The 26542-nt window shown below is 39.1% G+C and overlaps 2 protein-coding genes across 3 annotated transcripts in view; one reads left to right on the forward strand and one right to left on the reverse strand.

The window, feature by feature from the left end:
• On the forward strand, positions 1-4179 carry LOC122667902 (60S ribosomal protein L32-1-like). Of its 2 annotated transcripts, none has more exons than XM_043864379.1 (4): positions 1-82; positions 1522-1616; positions 3619-3800; positions 3908-4179. In XM_043864379.1, exons 2-4 carry the CDS (start codon positions 1527-1529, stop codon positions 4035-4037), a joined length of 402 nt encoding a protein of 133 aa, XP_043720314.1. In that variant the 5' UTR covers positions 1-82; positions 1522-1526; the 3' UTR covers positions 4038-4179. The 2 variants fall into 2 exon arrangements, with proteins under 2 accessions (XP_043720314.1, XP_043720313.1); XM_043864378.1 differs by having other exon boundaries at positions 36-80; positions 1519-1616.
• A 3793-nt stretch (positions 4180-7972) lies between these two features.
• LOC122667901 (signal peptide peptidase-like 2) overlaps positions 7973-26542 on the reverse strand; it is a 57950-nt gene continuing 39380 nt past the window's right edge. The window contains exons 13-14 of the mRNA XM_043864377.1: positions 8569-8652; positions 7973-8447 (exon numbers count right to left, since the gene is read on the reverse strand). Coding sequence (XP_043720312.1) covers positions 8353-8447; positions 8569-8652 — 179 coding nt within the window. The 3' untranslated portion in view covers positions 7973-8352. The remainder of the gene's footprint in view (positions 8448-8568; positions 8653-26542) is intronic.

Below are 26542 nucleotides of genomic sequence, written 5' to 3' on the forward strand. Positions count from 1 at the left end.
GTAGATTAGGGTTTATTACTCTTCACACTTCGCAGTGTTGGTGGCACGAAGCTTTGGAAGTTTTGGCGGAAACCCTAATACTGTAAGTCCTTCTGCATCTTATATCTCATCTTCCTCTCCTGACGCACTCCGATTCTAGCTGTTTCAAAATCTCCTTTTTGTTCATTGATGAGCTTTTTCATCGACGATTTTGATGGTTTTTTCGGGCTTTAAATTTGCTTTGTTGATTGTTGTCTACTTCAATGGTTTGTGCTTTGTTTGGTTCTTATAACGTAGACGCTGAGTCATGTCGAATGTCTTCTTCAAACTGTTTTGAATTTATCATTTTGATTGTTTTGATGATGAAGATTTATAAACATTTCCCGCTGTTAGGAGTTTCAATGTTATTATTACTGTCTTTTGGCACTCATCAGGTGAATTGTAAAGAATAGGGGAGAGAAGCTCATTGATTATCCACACATGTAATGTCTGAAAATTTGAGTTTTAGTTTGATTTCAGAAAATATTTGATAGGTTTTCTTGTTTCTGAACCGTCTGCTGTGTGGAAACTGAATATGATTACACGGCTACAAGAGTACAAGGCAGCATAGTATATATTTTTAGGGATTTTCTTATTGACACCAGTAAAGGTGTCAAATAATTTGTAAGTTTTTTTTTTTTTTGTTCTTTTGGTATAACACAACTTTTTGTAGTGAGAGAAATAGTGTCATTTCACATGCATATTCAAAAAATGTGCATGACAATGATATCTTTTGATAAATGACATAATGATGTCAATTTTTTTTCCAAATATTTTTAATTTGAGAATAAAACTAGGGGCAATTAATAGAAGATGTCAAGTTCTAAATACACTTATAGAGGTATCATTCAGACACTCCCATTTTTATACAGAAGATTTTGATGTTAATGAAGGAATGATCACATATAGTTTGTCGGTAGTTACCCTTCACCCATGGTGAATGGGTCTTGATGTTTTTGGATGGGTATCGGGAACTGTGGGGAGGGCATTATCAACTCTGTACAGTTAGGGGCAAAGTAATTTGATCTTAGATGGGTGTACTTTTCCTTCACCCACAGTGAAGGAAAACTTTCTCCTAGTTTGTCCTTATGCTTTCATTCTTATTAGTGCCCGTATGCAATTTGGGGAAAATGCGAGGAGAGGATTTTGACTGTCAAATGGGGGGTTTTTAAATAGAGGAGAGATTATGGGGTCCAGTTGTTTGTGAGGGGACGTGTAAAGGAATCCACCTTTGTATGGTTCCTATTCCCTTATCATTATAATTTTTTGGGAGAGGCTTTCCCCTGACACCCGTTTGCAATTTGGGGAGAATGGGTGGCAGATTTCGAATATTCAAATAGGGGTGGGTTTTTAATGGAGGAGAAAGTGTGGGACCCAATTGTTTGTGGGGGCGTGTAAAGGAATCTGTAAGACGGTGTCATGCATTTCCCTTTCCCTTATTTTTTATATTATTTCAGTTTGTAGTACATGTTTATTTATTGATTTTGTTTTTTGTTTTTGCAGAAGCCATGGCTGTTCCTCTGCTCACCAAGAAGATCGTAAAAAAGCGTGTCAAGAAGTTCAAGAGGCCACAGAGTGACCGGAAGATCTGTGTAAAGGTATATTTTGCTTCATTTCCTTTCTGCAGCACCCTGAAAGAATTGTTTCTTAGAGGAGTTGCATCTTTCAAGCTGTATTTGAGACTAACTGGGCAAAATGTCCCCTTCAGTCTCATATCATTTGCCCTTTAATTTCTAAATCTGTACTGGAGTAATATGTTTCTCCTGAAGCATGGAGCACTCAAAATTCACTTCTCTGGAGTTAACTTGTTTAGTTCTAGAATTGGTTCAAGGAGGAATGGTAAACCTCTAAATTCGTGTAATCAAATTCCTAATAAATTGGACAAGTCTCTCTCTCTCTCTGAGGTCAATGGTTAAGGAATAGTGAGTTGAGTTGTCAGCAGTGGGCAATTTCTTGACATCTTGTGTTCATCATGTTCTTACTATCCACTGGATGTTGAAATTCATGATTGCCCAAATTTTAAGTAATCATGGTGGGGGTGGGTAGGATGAACCCTACGTTTGGGCTAAACAGCCCTTAGATAGGATACCCAAGTTACCCAAAACAGAAAGTCAACAAAAGTCAGCCTTCTCAGATGAAGGTCAAACTCTGCAATTATTCATGAATAAATAATATAGATGTCCTTCAAAAGATGGTAATGATCTAACACTCGGATTAAAAGTAATTGAAGAATATTCAAATGTGAAATTGGAATTCAAGAACAGGAAAAAACTTAATTACTCAGGATCAGAGAATCAGATCAAGCTTAGAAAGCTGGTCGAGTGCCTCTTTTAACAGGTAGAGTCAATGCTGAAAATTTCAGCCAGATCTAAGGGGTAAAGTCAAAGCTGAAAATTTCAGCCAGATCCAATGGACAGATCTGCTGATGTAGACACTTCCAAGTGGAATTAGGATAAGTCAAAACAACTCAAACTAGGCTTAGTATGATGGATCTGATTGCAGATTTAATATGCCCAACAGAAACTCAGTATATGTAAATAATATCAGAATAAATAGAGCAGTAAATATCAGATATAGAGCAGCCTTCAAAATAGCAAGAATCGAGGATCATTCACGCAGCAGATTCAGAAACTCATAACAGAATGGCATTTGAAATACCATGAAGATTTTTTGAAATCAAAACACGAATCAGACATGTAGAAGTCTAGATTCCAGCTATCTTACTTATAGTAGGATAGCCTTATTACAGGAGGAAAGAGAAAAACAGAGATAGAACAAATAACTATGGCTTCCCTTCAAGAACAAGGATCAGAATCTCACTGTCCTCCAAGGACCTCCCACCCTCTACTGAATTGCACAACATTCCATTGGAGAGAAACAAACTTTTGTTCATCAAATTGTCTGTGAGCCTTGGCTCTTTACAAGTTATTCATAAAAACTAAATCACATTCCTAATTTGAACAGGAAAGTACAATCCTATTGCGAGTCAACATAAATAAGAAGCATAACAATAAAAGGAAACCTTCTCACGCAAGGTGAGGGAATTCAAAGCCTATTAAACCATTTTGATATGACTGAACCATGTGATTTACAGTTTGCAACTCCATTTCTTAGTTTCATGTGTTCACACAATTTTGCTGGACAATTCCTGGATGCTTATGTAGTGGTCCCACTTAGAAGATATGAACAGTTTTGTTTTGAACTGAAAAGCATACCAACAACATAGATTATTACTTTAAAGGGAGTATGGATGCATTTGTGCTTGGCCTTTTTTGGGGGGGGGGGGGGCAATCATCTAATCTTGAATTCTGTTTCCTTGTGTTAGTGCATTGATTAGTTTTCACATTAAACTCGTGCACAAATTGATCCAAAAGCTCTTTTCTTTGATTGCATCTGTGGTGTTTTGCATCATGTTGTCTTTGTTCTTCCTTTTCCTTTATTTGGATTGCTTTTCTCTTCGTTTTCGTTTCATAAAACAGTAATTAGAACTGATCATATAATAGTGCTAGTGAAATGGAAAAACGATGTCACATATAATAGTTCTTGTATGCATTGTATGCACATGACTAATTCTTCTATGCACTGCATGTATCATGACAGACAAACTGGCGTAGGCCCAAAGGTATTGATTCTCGAGTGAGGAGGAAGTTTAAGGGTTGCACTTTGATGCCCAACATTGGGTATGGCTCAGACAAGAAGACCCGTCATTACCTTCCCAATGGCTTTAAGAAATTTGTGGTGCATAACATCAAAGAATTGGAAGTGTTGATGATGCACAACAGGTACAATTTACCTTTTTGTTGCATTTATCATCTTGGAGCATACTGAATGTTGATGGTGACTATGGGCGTATCTGTCAAAATGCTTAATTTTCAAGATGTCTCTGCAGGACCTACTGTGCAGAAATTGCACATGATGTTTCCACAAAGAAGAGGAAAGAAATTGTTGAGCGTGCTTCCCAATTGGACATTGTTGTTACCAACAAACTGGCTAGGTTGCGCAGCCAGGAGGATGAGTGATCGGAAATTTTGCTTCTGTCCTGTGCTTGTGCATGCAAACTAAATGCTACATTTTGTAGGACACAAGTTTTTGACAATTTTTTAGGGAATTTTGTTCTGATTAAATTGTCTTGGAAACTATATTATACCTGTTTCAAGTTCATGATTGAATGATTAGTTTGAGTTATTTGCCCCATTCACCAGTGCCATGCATAAACTTAACGGAACAATGTAACCAGCATTCCATCAATATTTGTGTTTGGAAGTCTTCGTAGTAAGGATGTTGGCTCTTATACGTTCTTGGTTCAGTACTCAATTGATGATTTGAGTTACCATGCGTTGCCTAAGCAGTTTATTCTACCAAGATTCAACACAACACTGCAATCCTGTATGTAAAGGTGGGAACCATTGCATGCTTCATCTTACTTGTGAAGGTCCAGGGTCCTTGTCTAGGGCATTGTTCAGTGTTTGTTTTTTGGGTTAAATACTGTGGAGTATAGAAACTATGGAACACTATGAAAGCAGTAATTTATCTATCCTTTATGGAATGATTGGAAGTTTCTTCATACTTAACAAATAGATTAATGAAAAAATGAGTTTAGACCCTAGATAGATCATTCCTACTTTGAAGCATCCAAGGCATTAATGTTTCAGATCATTCTATATATTAACATGAATCTTGTAGTATCCACAAGTACCAAAAGATTTTGATAGAACGTGGAAGGTAACTTTTTCTTGTAGCAAGAAGCTCCATGTTTTACCCTACTAGCTAGCCGCCTCTAACAGTCTAACATTCATGATGTAAACCTAATCACAGGAAAGATAGAAAGAGAAGAGCCATCAATCAAGACAAGAAATTCCAGAAGAAGCACTAGAGCCATTTCTAAATTATAACTGCAAGCAGAAATTGGGTCTGTGACTGAGGTAGGCCCATTGTGAGGCAGATTTGGAGTCGTATATGATAATAGTCACACCGGGTGACATTCTCTTTCCCTTTATTCATTGTATAGGTTTTAATGTATGAGAGATATAAGTAGGTGAAAGGCATAAGCAGACACAGATTTTGAGATCAGGATTGGATCGACCATATTGGCTTAGTTCACTTGATATCGGCAGGCCCAATCCTAGTTGACTCACTGATTCCACTTTATAACTTGCTTGAAATAGGTGTATCTTTGCCCAGATTTAGACCAAGTCGGACAAGTTATGGGCCAGTTGACTACCTACCGTATTAGGATTGACAGTACCCAATCTGATCCGAGATCCTTGTAAGATGGGACTATGAAACCACCACATACCATGATACCTGTGTATCTATACCTGAGAACAGTTGGATGGTTGGAAAAAGAGAAAAAGGAGAAACCCCATATATGGATGAGCCACTCAAATAAACGAAACCACCACATTTGACCAGTTCACAAGGCAAGTGGTGATGTTGCATGACGGTGGATTTCTCCAAAGTATTAATAATGTGCCCTTAAGAGGACGGACCTTGGATCAAAACAGCAAGTTTGCTCCATTGTGGCTTAGTGGTCATGGGTTCGAGCTAGGAAACAGCTTCTTTGTGAAGCAAGGTTAAAGCTGCGTATATTATGATCCTCTCCAGACCCACAGTGGCAGTAGTCTCGTATACTGAGTACGTCTTTTTTATTAATAATAATGTCCTCTTAAGTGAAGTAGGAATGCATGAAACATGGGGGGGGGGGGGGGGCAGGGGGCATGAACTTGCCTAGATAGGTCACTTTAATGAACATATTATTTCTGCCATATGGAAGGTTAATTCGGATATTAAGGCTCCAATTCTTTCTATTTAAAACATTTAGAAGTAAAATAAAGTAGGGGAAAGAAAATAGTGGAAAAATCAATATGTAAACAAACAAACAAAGGGACAAGGTAACAAAAAATGAATGGTAATTTTATAAAGGTAAAGTTTTCCTCCACCCATAGAAGACGGTTCACCCACCATCCTAGGGTTTTAGTATGTTCCAAAAGCACCCTCCAATTCGGTGAATGCGATCCCATTCACTGTGGGTGGAGGGAAACTCAGTCCATTATATAATGTCTTTGAATTTGAGCCACTTCCCCTTCTTTGGGACCTTAATGTAGTAGCATAAACCTGGCTAGACAAACAAGACCTAGTTTGGAAGCCTAGGGCAAGGAGAAGCAAGTCCAAATTTGGTCACCAATTCCAGTAGGAAGAGAATGGGAATTTTAGTAAATAATTGGGGTGCTTTTGTAAACTAAAACTAATTTGAGGTGTGGGGACTGTTTCCAGTGCTTGAATCATCATAGGAATGTTGTTGCAACTGTGTTGAGAAAAATCACTTTTGCAGAAGTGTCCACATAAGAATTATTCTGTAATCATAGTGGATACAAAGGCAGAAGATAAAAACAGCAAGGATGAAGCCGAATGCTAGAAGAGAATTTCACTCTGCAATAACAAAACAACTGCTGTCCATATAGTTGTGGATATTGGGGTAGAAGCCAACCATATATCAGCCGACCTAGTAAATGAACTTAGACTCCACTGCAGGAAACTCTACAAGGAGGTTCACATGAGAGGTTTTGGATCTACTGTTAGAGAAGATGCCAATGCTCTTGTTCGAGTTCATCTACAGTTTTGGCTACTTAATTGTCAAGTATCTTGCTTAATTAATACCATAACAAATTATGATATTTTCTTAGGGCGACCATGGCAACATAAAACTGGTATTCTCTTCTATGGTGCATGTAATATTATAAAAGTGAAACAAAGAGAAAAACATATTTGATGTTGCCTCATGCTTTGACAGATATGCCACAATGGGAAAAAAAATTCTCCAGCAAAACAGACAAGGTTGTTCTACCTACACCTAAAGAGGATGAGGTTGCAACTATCATCTTCTCCAAGTTGTGTCACCTCAGAGTCAAGGACTACAAGGGTATATTTGGGTTCGAAGCTTTCGAAGCTTAACTCAACAGAATCAAGTTCATTAATAAAGGTAGAATTGACGCAGTAGCATTACCCAGGCCAGACAAAAAAGATCCGGTTTAGTAGCCTAGGCTAAGGAAAATCAAATCCAAATTTGGTCAACGGTTCCAATAGGGATAGGATGATAAATTAGTAAATAATTGAGGTATTTTTGTAAACAGAATGTAATTTGAAGTTGAAGTTGGGTTCTAGTTCCAGTGTTTGAATCATCATAGGAAGTATATAGAGTTATGCGATTCTTCAGTTCAGTTTAGTATCAACTTTTTTCAGTCGTCTGACATTGTGATTATAAGTACGAATCAAATTTTGTTTAGCATGGAGATGTCAATATGTATCTATTCCTCCCCCACTCCCCCTTCTCCTTCGATTGTAGTTGAACTTGCTGGTTGCTTCTCGTTGGAGACATCTATGTCAGTTTGGTTGATATATCCCTCTCTGGTTTGATTTTTTCTTAATCATACTCCATCTGTCAATCCCCTGTTTTCTGGTTCAATTTTAACTTGCAGGAATTTGTGATATCTCTTTCATTCCAGACTTAGTGCACTTTCTACCATCTCAAAAACAACTGTTTTCTGGATGGATCTGTTCGGCAGACCTGGGTGAAACTGTTGGTGTAACCCAGCCCCGGTCATTAATTTCTTCTTGTTGCCCAAAACACTGATTTTTCCTTTAAAATTTTCGATCACTGTGCACTGCATGACTATCACATTGACTCACCCATGTATTCCCACTTGCAGATTATGGCAATTAAGTAAGCCGTTGTGACTTCTACAAAAGAAAGAACATAATGAATCCATAATTTGAAAAATGTTACATATGATTGTTTTTATAATGAATCTCTTGGACCATCCTTTTTTGTTCTGTTGGATCTCTTAGACCATCCTTTTCTGTTCAGTTCTTTTGCCAAAGAGGTCCCCGGCATTCACAACAGAATCACAAGCTCAAAATTGCTTCAACTTGACGTGAGAGAGAGAGAGTTAACAAGTTCTGCCAGAAGACAGCAGGTTTTATTGCAATTGTTCTTCACAGAATTCCAATAAATATTGACAAAGATTCTTACAGTTAAGAAATCATTTCACCAGAATAACCTCTAAATATTACAATAATATCAAGGTGAGAGTGGCAAAACCGATGCCTTGCTTAGAGAAAAAAATGTAACCATAATACATGCTAACTAATTGCTCACCTGGACCACTCAGAATTCTTCATTCGTTTTATCGATGTGCATTCCATTTCTCAAACAGAGTTGACCTCGAAAGGAAGGAAGTAGCATCTGCTAATGCATTCTCTTGTACATTGGTAGCTTCATCAGATCCAAAGGGGCTGTCCCTTGTCTTGTTTAAAAAACAAAACAACTGACCTGCTTCAAACTGCTCCAGAAGATTCAATAGATGGTGAATTCCCATAGTTCCACAGGTGTTTCAGCTCACCCCTCCACAACCCTAGTGCCACAACAGTCCCTGAATAACAAACTCAGAACCATAGTCAGTAGGTGCGCCTCTCCACATAAGCAGACCTTAATATGTAAGCATTTCCCAGAAAAAGGGGTGGAAACACACACACACACACACATTCCATTACCTAATGTACATGGTACAAGGTAGAGAAGCGCAGGTTGACCATTTCCATTCATTAGATACAAGCCAAGGTACGTCAGTAAAAGACCTGCAATGGAAAATTGCCATTTCTTGTCAATAAGAAACCCTTTTGCTACATGATCCTATGGTATGTAGGTCAACTGCCAAAGTATCAGCTATTCAAAAATGACTACAAAACAAATTAGACCTTTGAAAGAGCTGTCGGTGGACAAAGCTACTTTAAGAATTGGACAAAGATACTTCAAAATAGCTGGAAGTCATAGCTCCCCTACAACCAGCTGAGCTAGCTGACACTTACAAAATATGATTGCAACATTTTGCCATGTTGAAAAAATGTCAGGATCTTGGAACCGTTTATATTTTCCCACCATAAAAAATGTGCTAATGATGTCAACAATGGCCACATGTGACACTCCCCAAGAAACCAAATAGGTAAACATGTCCATCCTAATTATTTGCATAACACGATGTACGAAGACCAATTTCCATTTTAGATATTGTACCGGATCTTCTCAACATTGCCTGTGTTGTTCTGCTATGGAACAAGGCCGACATGGTCCCTGATTCAGGATCTTGGCTCATGGATTCTGTCACAGGTACATTCTAAGATAATATCATAGAAATGACATCCTTTTTCATTGGGCCTTTTAGCTAAATTGGATGTTGCTATCTAACACAACCATGAAATTCTGGTTCCGATTCTACTCTATGTTGCAAGGACAGTCCATCCTTGATATTGTTTTTTCCCCTCCATCCTTGATATTGTTGCCCTGAACATATGTACGAAAGTCACTGATATAGCCACTATGTAAACAACTTTTGTTTTAACTACCTTTTAGTATAATATAATTAAACATATAGCTTTCATGCAACTTGCTTTATCTATTCTTCTATTTAATGTGTTCAGCATTCTGTAGCCTAAAGTCTCTGCAGCCCTGAGTGTTGAGACATTACATTTAGTATACTGTTTTTAGGTGATTACTAACTTGTGTGTACGATGAAAGAGCTTATGTGCTAATTTGTACCCTCTACAAGCATCAAGGATTCGTAAGAAGCAAGCCCAAGCAATTGGAAGAAGTAGACAAGCAAGCTTCCCTGGAAGATCTTAAGGACAAGGGCAAGCTCAAACGACAGTTGACATGAATTTTTGAAGCACTTCATGCAGATCAAGTGCCTTGGAAGCAAGAGATGGAAATGGACAACATCAAGGTTGTTCTACATCGACATAAGACTTACAAATAGTATTTAACATGTAATTATGTAATTCCTAAGTTCGTATTGATTCTCATAGCAATTAGATACCATGGATTTAGTCTTCAGTCACCCAACTTTGACCAAAGGTTTTATCATTAGAATTGGTGACTCTACCATGACCAAAAGGGAAATCATGACCTTACATTGGTATATCTAACATGGTACATCGAAGAGATTGTCTGGCCAAAACAGAAATTTGAAAGACCAGCTGGTCGACTGGGCCTTTACTTCTTCCCAAACTCTCCATCGGTAATTTTACAACAGCTATATCCTACAAGGGGGTCGACTGGCCCTACCGGGCAGTCACCGGCTCTGCTGAAAAAAGAGTTGTTGGAAGCTCCAACAGCCATACTTTTGGTAGTTTTGTTCACCTCTATAAAAAAGGGAATTGGGGGGGAGCTTCATAAGACTTTAAGCACTTAATTGGCATATCTAGTTTTGGGTTTTAGTTACTTTTGAGAATCGAATTTTCAGTTGTACTCAATCTTATATGTATGGCTTTAAGCCTAGTGTTGTAATCTCATCATTGGATGTGTTTTGGGAGATGGTGTCTCCAAAGGGTAATCACAAGAGTGATTTATAAATGTTTGATTGCTACCAAGGAAAAGCAATCGGGGAGGTTTAATTGCTACCATTGGAAAGCAATTATGAGAAGGTTTGATCTCTACCATTGGAAAGTAATGAAGATAGTGGAAAGTCAAAGAGTTTGAGTATCTCTTGGTACCTAAGTCGTATTGTCCTATCCTACCTCTCCTTCCCTTTCTTGTCTTGCGATTTCATTTACACCCTTCGTTTTCATCAATTGGGTAAAAGTTTTCAATTAGTTTTTTTATTTCTCATTACCCAATTCACCCCCCCCTTTCTTGCTGGTCCAACACAGAGCTCTTCTACTGGGCCCTCATAGTTGGACTTGTGCAAGTCAACATTTATAAGCTCGATGCTCATGACTGCCACAAAGAATATGGAATTGTAATGCTGTCATTCTCCAAATCAGTAATAATCTTCAGAACTTAACATAGAACTTTGCAAATATAGAATTCTTCTATTTCAGACCTAGTCATTGACTAATAGGATACAAGAATTTTGTTTTGATAGGCAACAAAAATTATAGAATTTGAAGCATATAAAAAATGTGCATTAAAGTGGGTCAGAAATCCAGAGGTCCTTGAAGCTGAAAGAAGATGAAGAAGCAGAGAGACAACTGCCAGAGGCCAAAAGAACGCTCTGTAAACACCTTGCCAGTACTAATCATGCTCACTCCTGAGCAACTAACGTTTGAATTTTGATTCAAAATCATCGAAATTCTGTGAATATTTCAGTTTCCCTGGACCTTAAAATGAAATTGCATTGGAAATATAAAGAATACAAAATTTCATTGCAATAACCGAAGTGTTATATTCAATCATATAAAATACCAACTTTTTACTGAAGTGATATATTCGTTCATATAAAATACCAACTTTCTAGTCGAAATGACTAAAAATCGGGAAAGAGTCAAAATGGTTGAAATTAGGGAAATAAGCCAAAATTGGAAGAATGCCCCAAATTTGTTCAAGAACTTACAAATCTTGGGAGATTCAAACCTCTAAGCTCCCACTACAAGATTGGGAGGAGATTCAAGGATCTTTGCACACATTTGGGTTGTAACTTTAAGCAAGTAGGTAAGTCTTTAAAATTATCACCTCGGTTCAAATTTTTTTTCTAGATTAGAATAAATTTCGAATACTTTCCATGAGATTAACATCATACCATAAAAATTTGTCGGAGTTTTGCAAGATTTAAGCATCATTCTTGAAACCCATTGTTAGACCCATAGCTCTAGGTTAACCGCATTAGCCTCTATTTTCTCATGAAAATGCAAGAACATTAGGATTAATAACTTACATTATCTCAATATTTCAATTAGGTTGACAATATAATATGCTTATGATATACGAGAGAAAATTAGGGTATGAAAACAAACTACCACTTTGGGTGGGGGTTTTCTTTTTTTTTGGTGACATGTACTTATGCTTAAATAAACACCGCATAGTTATCACGGTAACTAGGCAACCCAAGGCATTGAAGGGAAGCCTAGGCATCTCCTACACGTACAGTATATGACTATATGTAGTATAGCAATGATAATTTTATATAATTATGCTTATATGCAACATGAAAGCCATATTGTAGAGAGATTTAAAATTAGGGAAAGGCTTGGATGATTAATTCATCCCAAGCACATCTGTATTTATAATCATAATGAAACAATAAACATAAGTACATGAGCAATGTGGGACTAAACCACATATAAGAAACAAACAAAATAACAAAGGGAAAAATTCCAGAATACCGTGGCGGTATTCTGGCCCATATATCTAACACTCCCCCTCAAGTTGGAGAATATATATCATGCATGCCCAACTTGACTAAGATAGGATGAAACAACTTGCTACTCAGTCCCTTAGTAAACACATCAACCAGTTGATCAGTAGACTTCACAAAGGGAACACAAATGAGGCCGGCTTCAAGCTTCTCCTTGATGAAATGTCGGTCAACCTCCACGTGTTTAGTACGATCATGCTGGACAGGGTTATGAGCAATGCTAATGGCGGCTTTATTGTCACAATAAAGCATCATAGGAAGATGGACAGCAACACCGATATCCTGCAATAATCCTCTAAGCCACAGAAGTTCACAAATTCTTTGTGTCATCGCATGAAACTCGGCTTCAGCACTGGACCTTGCCACAACATTCTACTTTTTACTATGCCATGTGACAAGGTTCCCACCCACAAAGGAACAGTAGCCAGAGATAGATTTCCTGTCAAGAGAACCAGCTCAATCGGCATCAGTATAGGCTTCAATCTTATGGTGACCAGTAGGAGATAGAAGGATTCCCTTTCCTAGAGCAGACTTCAAATACCTCAAAATACGACGGACCGCATCCATGTGAGACGAATAGGGATCATGCATGAACTGGCTCACCAAACTTACAGCAACTGCTATGTCAGGTCGTGTGTGAGAAAGGTAGATTAGTTTGCCCACTAACCGCTGATAACTACCTTTGTCAACAGGCTCACCCTCTTTCTCCCTAAGTTTTGTAGTAGCTTCCATAGGAGCAAGGATTAAAGTATCGGAGCGTATCGTATCGTCTCGGCCGATACGTCTCGGTATCGGTCGTGGTTGATACGATACAGGTTGAGACGTATCTTTTCTTTTTTAAAATGTAAATGTCTCGAATGTATCGAGACGTATCAACCGATACGTACCGATACAGTCGATACGTATCGATACAAATGATACTTTTTTTAAACATTATTTTATTATTTTTAAAATAGCGAGACGTATCGAGTCGTATTGATATGTATCGACCGATACATATCGATACGACTCAATACGTATCGTCCACTTAAAACCCACATGGCCCAAGTCTTCTCACAACAGAAAACTCGAGCAGGAGCAGGCTGGCGGAAAAAAACAGGTTCCAGCTTTGAGAAACCCATCAAAAAACATATCTAAACTTCGTTCTTGCCAAAGATTTGTTGAGGGCTTTCATTCCTTTGCCAAAAACGACCCTAAAGGAGGTGAAATCTCATCATTTGCTGCATCTAACAGCCCACATTTGAAATCAAAAGGTGTTCTTGAAGGGAAAGGTAAGTTTTTTTTCTTCTTTTGTTTAAATTTTTTATTTTTTATATGTTTTTTGCTATGATTCAAAGGGAATATGTTAAACTAACTTAGAAATTGCATTCTTTGTATACATTTACAAAGATTTGAGTTCAAAATCCATGTTTCTTTGCATTTTTTACCCAAACCCGAAAATTGTTTCTTTAAAATGATTTTTTTTTTTAATTTTCTTCTAAAATTTAAAACAAATGCTAATGTATATAATATATGTACTACATTATGTATAGATCTATGACATTCCAAGAAGATTATACATTTACCCTAAAATCTGTATTTTTTTTTATATTTTTTGGGTATTTTCTGAATTTATAAAATACTTAAAAAAATGTCAAAAATCATGATTTTTTCATCTATACTCTTTCATTATAGTTTGATAAAATGCATAATTGGCTGAAATAGAAGAGAAGAGTTAGATTCATATTATTTGTATGCTAATGTAGTATATTAGATTATTATGTCATTTTTTTTCATTATTTGAAAAATTAAATAATGTGTAACTAATTGTAGAAAATATAAAAATGTTTAAATATTGTTTAGGGCAACTTTGCTAAGTAGTAAATACATGAAAATGATGTAATGCATGACATGCATCATATAGACATGTACTTGTATAAAATATTGATGTGTTGATTTGAATATTGTTTAATATATATCTTATATAGTTATCTATTTTTGTTTGGTATTTAGGACGATGCCGCGACAACAAGACATTGGGTGATCTTATTGTAGCAAGATAAACAATAATAGATTGCATACACAGTGCAACTTCTGTGACACTCAACATCTTGAAGTGGGGTAACTCAGCAAAAAGAGCACATGGCAGGAGGATATGGAAATGTTGCCAAGTGTACAAAGTGCCCTGTAGAGTAAAGCAGGGCAATGCAAAAACACCTTAGAGATTCCAAAAAAAAATCCAAGCAAGCACATGAGGATGAGGATGCATTAGTGGAAAATTTGATGGAAGATTTTGAAGCTTATGAAGGATCGGATATGGAAGCAGAGGAGGACCCAGAGTTGGCATGGGCGCTGAAACAATCAAGACATGAAGCAAGAGAGCAACAATGGAGAGCTGAGCAATTGATCAGAAGTCAATCAGCTTGACCCAGCCAGGGCCTTGTAGATATTGGTGTTGGCTCCTCTTGTCGCCCATTTGTAGGTAAGGGTAAGGAGCTTGTAGGCCTTAGTAGAGCAACCAATGTGAAGGGGATGTTTGACCGGTTTACAAAGAGTGGTAAGGGTAAGAGAAAGAAGAGCCCAGATATCAGAGACATGGATCCTAATGTCTACAGACCATGGGATGTTGGCCAACAGAGGATTGAAGAAAGCTTTCAACCCAAAACACTTAGTAAAAGGATAGGCAGAGCAAACTCCAGATGGTTCCACAATTCTATGATTCCACCACATAAGGTCAAAGATCCTCACTTCAAGGCCATGGTAAAGGAGATTCATCGGTATGGGAAAAATGTTAAGCCACCCACACCTTATGAGATTGCTGGGTCTTACTTGGATGATATTGTCCAAGAGGTGCATGAGTATGTGGAGAGGTTCAAGGAGAAGTGACCACTATATGGAGTGACCATCATGTGTGATGGATGGAGTGGACCAACAAGATTATCCATCATCAATTTTCTTATCTACTGTGATGGAAGGACGATCTTCCATAAGTCGGTCAATGCATCTAGTGAAATCAAAGATGCCAATTACTTGTATAAGTTAATGGATGAAGTTGTGGAGGACATAGGAGAAGAAAATGTTGTCCAAGTAGTAACTGACAATGCAACAAATTTCAAGAAGGCTGGTCAGTTGCTTATGTTAAAGAGGCAACATCTATTTTGGACAGCATGTGCGGCTCATTGCATAGATTTATTGTTCAAGGACATATGAGAATTGCCCAAGGTCCAACAGTTGGTCAATAATGCAAGGAAAATCACCAACTTTATTTATAACCATAGTTGGGTTTTGGCATTGATGAGGAGTTACACACAAGGGGATTTAGTGAGGCCTACAACAACAAGATTTGTAACAAATTACATTGCAATTGATAGCCTCATTTCCCGAAAGCATGGGCTACTACAGCTGTTCACCTCTACTGAGTGGTTGACTAGCAATAATGCAAGGTCTGAAATTGGGAGATTTGTTCAAGATCTTATCACCTCCTCAAAGTTTTGGGCTACGATGGGCCGACTTTATAATGTTATGATGCCACTCTTTTATCTGCTTCGAGAGGTTGATGAGGATAAAGAGCAGACCATGGGTAAGATGGAAGAGGCCATGGGAGTAGTGAAGAGAAAAATACATGACAATAACCCAACATCAAATAAGAAGTATTTGAAGATTATATCCGATCGATGGGAAAAGATGTTGGTTCAAGATGTTCATTGGGTAGGTAATCTTATAAGTAGATGACTTTGGTTTCATTTTAAACACTTACTAAGTTACTATTTATTTTTTTATTATTAGAATTTCTAGCTTTCTAACCATCCATTACAAACCATGTGCAGCATATTATTTGAATCTGGATATCCAATACACCAATGATATAGGGTGTAGACCAAATCTATTGCGTGCCCTAAGGAATGTTGTGAACAGAATGGAGCCAGATGTAGCCAAGGCCACACTTGCCATGGATGAGGTTAGAGCTAAATTAGTTGTATAAATGATTGAAACCAAGAATAGGGTGATTGGTGGAACTAATATTTTAATTTTTAATACCTCTCTACGCTAAGTATTTTCAGGAGGCCACTCGTGGTTTTGCTAATAGAATGGCTATCCATGCTAGGAGCACACAACGCCCAGGTAAGTTAGGTTTACCTAATTTATTATGTCATTTAAAATTTGTTTTAAGGTTTTGTCTTTTAATATTTCATTTATTATTGTGCAGCTGATTGGTGGCTCAATTATGGGGGTACTAGTGCTCCACACTTAACCCGAATTGCAATTCGAGTGTTATCCCTGACGGCATCCTCTAGTGGTTGCGAATGTAATTGGAGTATATTCGGGTTGATACACACCAAACCCTGGAATCGTCTCAGTTATTCTAAGTTGGAGAAGCTAGTGTATGTCCATTACAACATGAAGCTAAAGCTTAAATATTTAGAGCTGGAAAGAGAAGGAGATGATGTAGATGTCAACCCAATCGACATCAACCACCGACTTAATGATGAAGATCCAGTTAGAGCATGGATAGAGGATACCGATAAGGTATTGGTGATGGATCAATTAAGTGAGGATCGCCAGACAACCAAACCTGATCCAGTGATAGAGAGCATCATTCAACAGATGGATGAGGATGCAACACAACTACCATCACAAGATCCTTATCCTAATGTTGAAGAGGATGCCAGTAGCTCTGAAGAAGGTTTAGTTAGGAGGACGAGGTCAGGTCATCTGTATGGAGGAACTCAACAAGATGTTGATGATGAGGATAAAGACGACGATGGTGATGATGATGATGATGGTGATGGTGATGGTGGTGGTGGTGGTTCTGTTGCTGCTACTACTGATGATAATGATGATGATGATGGTAGTGGTGGTGGCCATGAGGCTTCACAACATCATGCTGGGGTTCAGTTCACATGTGAGTCAGGATACACACATACTACCCAAGATATGGATCATGGTCCTGAGCCTGCTAGCCATAAGACTTACTCGCGGAAGCCGCAGAAGGGCAAGTCTGCCAAGCGCTCCCACAATCCATATGATAGTGATGTGGTTATGAGTGGCATGGAGTCACTTAGCATTAGTTTTGATTATGCTGGTGCTTCATCAGGCCATGGGCATTATGCATCCGGTTCTTCTTCAGGATATGGACATAGGGCTTCTGTAGGGTATGGAAGTTATGGATACGGAGAGACACAAGCACAAGCACAACCTAGTGCTTTCACGACATTAGCCACTCCAGAGCAGTACACACGATTCTACTATGAGTGGGAGAGTCACTACCATCAGTATTTCGGCTAGGCTCAGTATTGTACTTATGTTCGGTCAGTACACAACATCATCCTAGTCACTCCTATTGTTGAAGACCCTTACAGACATGACTTTGTTCCACCCCGACATTCTTCATGGCAATAGAGTGACTCTACATGTAAGAAATTTCATCTTTTAATCTTTTATAGCAATTTCAAAGTGCCGCACTTGTCTGGTTATTGATTATTCACAATTCTTAGTATATATGCATGATATATGACACAAATTGCTTGTTTATATTGTTTTTATTGTCAAAAGTGTATTTCCATGTGTATTTTGATCATTTTCATGCGTTTCTGCACCGATCGATACGTATCTCCGATATGATACAATACGTCTCTTAAAATCGCCCGACCGATACGATACCCGATACCGATACTTAAATCCTTGCATAGGAGTATCTGAAGGATGACAACCTAACAGCCCTGTCTCAGTCAATAGATCAAGGACATATTTTCTTTGAGAAAGAAAGATGCCCTTTGAAAATCGAGCAACTTCTATCCCTATAAAATATTTTAGAATGCCAAGATCTTTGACCTCAAACTCACGGCCAAGGAGGAGCTTCAAATCCCTGATAGCATCACCATCATTACCAGTGACCACAATATCATCCACATAGACTATGAGAAGAGTTGCCTTGTCACCAACTCGTCTGATAAACAAAGTGTGATCAGCATTACTCTGCTTATAACCTGCTGAAATCATAGCCTTGTGAAATCTGCCAAACCAGACCCTAGGTGACTGTTTCAACCCATAAAGTGCACACTTCAATCTACAGACCCTGCCCTTTGTCCAGTCATCAGAGAAGCCTGGTGGAATGTCCATATATACCTCCTCCTCAAGCTCCCCATGGAGGACCACCCAAGATTTACAGCACAAGATAATAGCACCCTGACAGTGTTGAGCTTTGCCACTGGTGCAAAGGTCTCCTGATAGTCAACTCCATAAGTTTGAGTGAACCTCTTTGCAACCAGACGTGCCTTATATCGATCCACAGAACCATCAGCCTTCTGTTTGACCACAAAGACCCATTTACATCCAACTGGTTTTTTCCCTGGAGGAAGAGTCACAAGCTCCCATGTATTATTTTTATGTAGTGCTCTCATTTCTTCCAACATTGCTGCCTTCCACTTTCCATCTGTAAATGCTTCCTGCCAATTTTTAGGACTCGAAACAGAAGAAAGGGAAGATAGAAAAGCACGAAAAGAAGGAGAAAGAGAACTATAAGAAACAACACGAGATATGGGATGTAAAGTGCAAGTCCTAGTACCTTTGCGATGAGCAATAGGTAGGTCGGAAGAAGAGGGATTACCAGTAGATGGAGGATCTAGATCTGGAGCCGGCAATTGGATGGGTATTGGTGCTAAAGTGGATTGCAGCTGCCCTCTGTTGGCCATGCCCCTTGTGTAGGTGAGTATGTTGGAGTTGTCAATTCTCTTCTGAAATTCACCAATAGTTCTCTGGACTGGAGTCAGCTCCCCCTGAATAGGAACATTAACAACACTATTTTCTATGGTTTCCCCCTGTAAAGGATTCCCATTAGGTGAGGGAGGAACAGCCAGAGGAGGTTGGGCATTAATTAAAGTAGGATGGGCAGCATCCAAAGGAGGCTGGGCAGCGGTCAAAGGAGGCTGGGCAGCATCCAGAGGAACCTCCAGTGGAAGAATCTAAAAAGACACATCTTCACTAGAACTCTCCCCCTGAAGAGGTGGTGAAGAATAATAAGAAAGGGTCTCATGGAAAACAACATCCATACTAACCAAGGTACGGCGGGAAGGGGGATGGTAACACTTATAACCTTTCTGGGTTGGAGAATAACCCAAGAAAATACAACGAAGGCCCCGAGGCTCAAGTTTGCCTGGAGATCTGGTATCTCTAGCATAACACATACACCCAAATACTTTGGGAGGCACAATAAAGGAGGAATGGCCCAATAAAATATGAGAGGAGGTATGGGAATTAAGAACCCGAGAAGGTAACCTATTGATGAGATAGGCTGCAGTGAGAACCGCATTCCCCCAAATATTGAGATGGAACATTCCTCGCAAACATCAAAGCCCTGGCCATTTCCAACAAGTGGCGATTTTTTCTTTCTGCCACACTATTCTGGGCAGGGGTATTAACACAACTAGTTTGGTGAATAATGCCATGATCAACCAAATAGTTTTGAAATTGGGATTCAATATACTCGGTTCCATTATCACTTCTCAATATTTGGAGAGTAGCCTGGAACTGAGTTTGTATCATTTTATGAAGGGTAAAGTACACGTACCCCCCTAGAATGCACCCAATATTCCTCGTACCCCCCTAAGCAGCTCAATATTCCACGTACCACCCCTCAATATTCCACGTACCACCCCTGCTTTACACCCCAAATGCCATTTAAGTCCACACAGGTATTAAATGCTATAAAATGACCAAACTACCCTTTCTTCTATCTTTTCTAAAATTTGAAAAGACCTAATTACCCTGACCTATTTGTTAAAATTTGAAAAGACCAAAATACCCTCATCTTCCCCAAATCATCATCTTCTTTTACCACCACCACCACCGCCGCTTTAGAACGGATATGCAGGTACCACCACCTCTCTCTCTGTTCACCCCTCACTTCCTCCATCATTCTCTCTTCCCTCCATCTCTCTCTCTCTCTCTCTCTCTGCAACCGATCGAAGCGACGAAAATGAAAAGTGAAATAAATAATTGCTAAGTGATGAGCACATTTATGTGTGAAATCTTAGGGCATAAAACATACATTTTACCATATTGGAGAGTTACTCGTGCTTTCTTTGCGTTTCGAGTTTTAGGTGAATTCTTGTGAAAATGGAAGAGATGATGCTAAGGAAATGTTTTTAAGGTGTTTAAAGGTGTTAATGGCTTGATCGCAGCCCATCGAGTCAGCTTCGCACGGTTTAAACGGCACATGATTCCGAGTTGAACGAAGAAGTTATGGCCGTTTCAACGAAACACGAAAATGGTCTATAGGGGTTTATTTGTAATTATGACGATCGGCTGGGGACAAAGTGAAGCGAAATTTCAGATTGCAGGGACCTTAACAGAATTATTAGAAGTTACATTTCTTGTACCGAAAGATTCCATTTGGAGGGCTCGGACAGTCCAACTTCAACTTGAGATATCTTGGGCTCTAGAACTCCAAATTGGACGAAATTTGGGTCTATTTTGGGTGATTTTTGCAAGGAACACAATGGTGAGGCCTATATAAGCACCCCATGCTCCACGTTTCCTGAAGGACAGAATGGGTATTTTATTTATTCTTGAAGAAATCCTAGTCATCACCCTTACTCTCTCTCTCCTCCAACTTCTCAAGGGCACTTCTGGAATTCTACTTGAGATAGACTTATTTTGAAAAATATTCTCTTACCTATGGAAAGTTGAAAAATCAAAGATGCTTTGATTTTATTGCTTGGAGAAGATATCTACAAAGAAAAGGAAGCACTTGTTAGAATTGGAAGTTTACTTTTCTAGAAATAGAAGGTCTATGTAAACAATCTTCTCTTCTTCTTCTTTCTATTTTTTTCTTTTTCTTAGGATTCAAGGCATTGTAAAAGAGGAAGGAGAAGAGAATATTCTCTTTTCTTAGGGAATATTTCTCCTACACTTCCCTCTTCTCCCTTCTCTTCTCTCCCCCTATAAATACCCCTTGCCCTTTGGGTTGTAAGAAGTTAGTTTTTAGTTCAGTTTTTAGTTAGTTTCTAGTTCAATTTTAATTCAGTTTTTAGTGTAATTTTTAGTTCATTCACTTAGTAAAATTTCTTTTCTTCTTCTCCTTCTAAGTTGTGATTTTTGGCTTTTATAAGTTCTAGTTTGCTTTTTGATTTTTATTTAATGGTTGTAATAGGTTTAGTTTATGCTTTAATTTCAATTTAAGTCTTCAATTGGGTTGTAATTTCTTAATTCTAGTTTAGGTTTTAAGCCTTCTAGTCTAAGTTCTTAAGTTGATGACAAGACTTGAAGATTTAGAAGAGGAGGCCATGGTAAGTTTATGCAAGTATTCAAGCTTTTCAATTACATTCATGCAAGCACATCTAGGTTTTACTATCTAAACTCTCAATCTCATTCTCCCTCTCCTCTATCTCTCTATCTTCTTCTTCTTCTCCCTCTATTTCTTTTATTTTTTTATATGGTTGTGGTATGTGGATGCACTTTTATTCCCTTATTTATTTTTATGTGATTATGAAGTGTGGTTGCGTTTTTGTTATTCTTTCTAATTTACGTTAGTTTGATAGGTTAGATGCTCATGTGTTAGGACGCCAACTTAATCCCTTAATTTTGTTAGATGCTTATGAGTTAGGATGCATTAATTTTCATTAGTTTAATTAGTTTAATTTAACACTTTAATTTGGTTCACTTTGCATTACTTTTAAGTTAATTAAATAGAGTGGCGTATATCTCCTCGCGTTCGACCCGTAGCTACGATTGACCCGTACGCTTGCGGTATTATTTTAACTCAAACACTAAGCTCCATTGATGGCTGAATCACTCAGAAAGAGAACTTTCTCGCGCACTGTCTCATCTCAAGTCTTAGCGGTCGCGCCCACCTCCCATTTCCATCGTACCCTAATTTTCCTATTGTCTCTTATCCTTTTCCGTGCGAGAATCTTGAGTCCTCTCTAATGATTCTAAGGCCCTAGTTTTCAAATACACAATGGAAAATCTCGGAAAGAGAACGGCTTGTAAGGTTGTGGAGAACCAAAGCTTACTAGACACAATGGAAAATCTCTCCCTCAAGATGAAGGAGGAGTTGAGGAAGTTACTCAATTCAAAGCACCTCTTTTTCAAGGAGATGTGCGCTTACCACAATAGCTGCGCTGGCGGTGGCGGAGATGGCGCCGCCGCCGCTACTGGCCATCAGTCCGCCGAGGTTTCCGTGGACTCTACCCACCATTCACCGCATCAACGTTGCCTCCATTCCTCTGAAAATAATGGCGTTCTCGCTAATTCCAGAGGTGGGGCTGACACACAGGGGGGATTGAAGGTGGATAGGGGAGGAATCGGGAAGAGGAAGGAGATGATGAAGAACTCGAATTAATTACCTTGACATCATTAAGAAAGATAAACTTCCAACCATTGAAATGAGCACGAACAGCTATATCCATACCCTCTACAGTTGTCCTTTCTAGCCAACCCCCAAATCCTCAAGGGCTTTGATTCTCCACACCTCAGCAGTCACATTAAAGCCAAAGAAATTTAGGAAAACCCCATTAACCTGCTGCTCTACTTCAAAGTGGAAACAAAGATTAATGTTTTGAAGGCGAGTCAACAGGTTTTCATTTTGTTTACAAAGGACCAACGAGCCTGAAACAATCCCATTTCAGGATTGCCCTGCAACACCAAATTACAAGCAATAAACAAGAAGTATTCTCATCTTTGTCACTTAAATAAAGCTCTTTGAGTTTATTTTACCTTAAAATGTGGAACAGTGAGCTAAAGGAAATCTGGGTTTAGTTGAAAATGAGAAAATGGTTCTTCTCCTTCGACACAAAGAACTCGAATTAATTGATCTTTAGCAACACCAACTTTCATCTAACGGAAGGCCTGACCCATCTTCCATCACCGGATGATTATTAGATACAAACCAGAATTTTTCTTCACTTGTTCGTCGCCTTCAATCAGTTGCACAGAGAGTGAGAGAAAGAGAGAGAGAGAGAGTGTGTGGAGGGAAGAGAGAATGATGGAGGAAGTAGAGGAGGGAAGGAGAGACAATGAGGTGGGGCTTCACGGTGGGATGGTGATGGTGTTAATGGTGGAGGGTGGTGGCAGTGGGGGTGGTGGGTATGTAAAAGAAGATGATGATTTGGGGAAGATGAGGGCATTTTAGTCTTTTTAAATTTTAGAAAAGATAGAAGAAAGGGTAGTTTGGTCATTTTATAGCATTTAATACCTGGTGTGGACTTAAATGGCATTTGGGGTGTAAAGCAGGGGTGGTACGTGGAATATTGAGGGGTGGTACGTGGAATATTGAGCTGCTTAGGGGGGTATGAGGAATATTGGGTGCATTCTAAGGGGGTACATGTACTTTACCCTTTTATGAAAATGCTGAAAACATAAGAAAACCTGATTTTTAGTGTGCAAACGATATACCCAAGTGTTCCTAGAATGGCAATCAATGAAAGAGACAAACCAACGATGACCAGAAATAGATGGCTTACGACTAGGGCCCCAAACATCAGAATGTACCAAATGAAAACAAGAAGAATTCCTTTTATTTGAAATAGGATAAGTTGAACGTGTCTGTTTGGCAAGAACACAAGCCTCACAAAAAAAGTCATTCTTAGTATGTAGGGTGACCAAACTAGGAAATAAATGAGCTAAAATTCCTAAAAGGGGGTGACCTAACCGAGAGTGCCACTGGTAGAGTTCAAAAGAGACCAAGGAGTTCTGATGCAGCGGAGAAGGTAATGGTGGTGGAGAGAAGCGACCGTCATCAAGTAGGTACAGACCACCATGCACTTTACCCAATCCAATCCTCTTCCCAGAGTCCAGATCCTGAAACACACAATGAGATGGAAAAAAAGTGACTTTGCAGTTAAGATCACGAGTAATACTACTAATGGAAAGAAGGTTAGTAGTAAAATTAGGGATGTGCAAAGAAGAAGACAAGGGAAGAGAGGAAGTGCAGTTGATGATTCCTTTTCCAGATATGGAAGAAAGGGAACCATCAGCCACTTTAACCTTATCTTTCCCAGAAGTGGGAAAATATCTGTGAAACAGACTAGAGGAACCGGTCATATGATCTGTAGCTCCAGAATCTATGATCCAAGGATGGGGAAGCCACAGAAGCACAATGACCTCCAAATGGAATACCTGATCGGGCAAAGTGTGAACCTGAAGGAGCCGAAGAATTGGCAGTAGTTGATGTAGTAGAGGCAGCAGCAGCTGAAGACCTTAGCATACGTAGGAGTGCCTGTAGATCATCCTGGGATAGACCAGTGTCAGTAGCAGGGGCTGCAGTAACAGTCTAAGTCTGATGGGCCTTGGTCTTTGTCTTTATCTTTGTCTTGGCAGCCCTTTTAGCTTCAAAATCAGCCGGTTGCCCATGAAGTTTCCAACACTTCTCTTTGGTGTGATAGGGTTTGTGACAGTGCTCACAAACAACAGTCCCTGTAGTAGAATCACCAAGAGAAGTAGAGCCACTAGGTGCAGGAGGGGCCGGGGCAGTAGCCTTGAGAGCTGATCTGTTAGTAATAGGAGGGTGCAACATGGCAGCCCTACGGTTCTCCTCAGAGGACACCAAGGCATAAGATTGTTCAAGTGTGGGAAAAGGTGTATAGCCCAACACTTGAACACGAATCTGATCATACTCCACATTTAAGCCAGCCAAGAAATCATAGACCTTGATCTTGTCCACATGCTTCTTATAGGAAGCAATGTCAGCAACTGTAGTAGGGTGAAAGTCAGAGAAGTGGTCCAACTATTGCCACAGACTGCGTAGAGTAGCATAGTATTTCGAAACTGAAAGTTCTCCCTGAGTGGTGTGAAGGACCTTCTTCCGAAGTTCATATACTTGGCATCATTGCCAAGCTGCCCGTAGGTTTCCTTATAAGCAACCCAAATTTGGGAGGCAGTGTCCAGAAGAAGAAAGTTATGCTGCAAATCTGGAGTCATAGAGCCTATCAGGTAGGACATGAGAACACCATTACTGGCAAGCCACCTTTCCTGAGCAGGTCCTTGTTCACTAGGCATAACACTAGTGCCATTAATATGGCTGGTGAGACCACGGCCAGCAATGGCAAAGGAGGCAGATCTGGACCATAGAAGGTAATTTGAGCCATCAAGTTTAATAGGGTTGGGTGGAAAACTGTGATAGTCTGTCTTGCTATGGCCATCATGATCCGAAGTAGCTGTAGAATTGGAAGAATCACCCATACTGGCAGCAGAGAAGCCCACTAATATCTTCAAGTGAAGAGCTGAAATATGGAGGAGAAGCCCCTTGTAATGAGATGACAAAAGTCTCCACAAATCAGAACCAGCAACCAATGAAAAAACCTAGATCGATATTGTCAGGGTTTTGAACAAAACCCTGAATTGCTGAAATCGATGAAGGATCCAAGAGACCAAAAAACTGCAGTGAATTGGCTGAAACTGAAGTCGAGGAGCCCTTAACAATGGAAGAAAACACCTGCAAAAATCAGATTCAATAGGCAGCAGCAACCCCAAGATAGATAGGTTTCAGGGTTTTGAAAAAACCCTGTGATGGTGGAATCGATCTCAAGGAGGTCTTCAAAAAAACTGAACTGTTGAAGCCCAAATTGGAGTCGAGTGGGTCCTTAAAAGTGGAGAAACAGCCTTCAAAAAATCAGAAACAATAGAGGGCTCAAACTCCTAGATTGACAATTGTCAGGTTTTTTTTGGTTTTGAGAAAAACCTTGTTTTTGTAAAACTCGATCTTAGGAGGTCTTGAAACTGTGATCAAATCTGAGATAAGGACTTGAACCAATAAGAAGAAAATCCTGCTGCAGGTTGTGATCTTCAAAGGGAGGAGTTGATTCCTTGTAAGAGAAGTAGAAGCAATCCCCAAAAAACTGAAGCTCCAAATTTCGTAAGCTGGAATGGCTGGTTCCTATCATAGTTATCAAGGCGTCGCCTTGGCGTCCTGGCGGTTTTCAGAGGTCAAGGCGATTAGTCACTTTAGTGTTAAGGCGTTGGTTATTATTTTATTCTTATTATTTTCATTTTATTCTATTTTTTATATTTTTATTGGTTTTGTGTATATTATTTTCATACACTGTGATACACTGAATCATTAAATAACAAAACAAAATAAAAATATGTAAAGTTTTATTTCATTTCTTAGATTTTCATTGGCTTGTATACATTAGGTTTGTACATTGTGTTACATAGAATCATCTAAAGCAAACAAAATCGAAAGATTCAAAATGAAACCCTCGACTTCAACCCTTGACTTCCTGCTCCAGAGACTCCTGCTCTTGCTCGGCGACTCCAGTGCCTTCGATGTTGAGGAATCACGACCACAAACTCTGCTCCGGTGAAGGAATGCGACCTCGAATCTTCTCCCGGTAAGTTTCTTTTATTCTATGTTCCATTTT

Source organism: Telopea speciosissima, chromosome 7, assembly GCF_018873765.1.
Source record: "Telopea speciosissima isolate NSW1024214 ecotype Mountain lineage chromosome 7, Tspe_v1, whole genome shotgun sequence".
Lineage (NCBI taxonomy): Eukaryota > Viridiplantae > Streptophyta > Magnoliopsida > Proteales > Proteaceae > Telopea > Telopea speciosissima.

What these genes read in the sequence shown, in the direction of transcription:
- LOC122667902 (XM_043864379.1), top strand. Translation starts at nt 1,527, where the DNA reads ATGGCTGTTCCTCTGCTCACCAAGAAGATCGTAAAAAAGCGTGTCAAG. An exon ending in ACCGGAAGATCTGTGTAAAG is followed by an intron (nt 1,617 to 3,618) that starts GTATATTTTGCT and finishes GTATCATGACAG; the next exon opens with ACAAACTGGCGTAGGCCCAA. An exon ending in GTGTTGATGATGCACAACAG is followed by an intron (nt 3,801 to 3,907) that starts GTACAATTTACC and finishes ATGTCTCTGCAG; the next exon opens with GACCTACTGTGCAGAAATTG.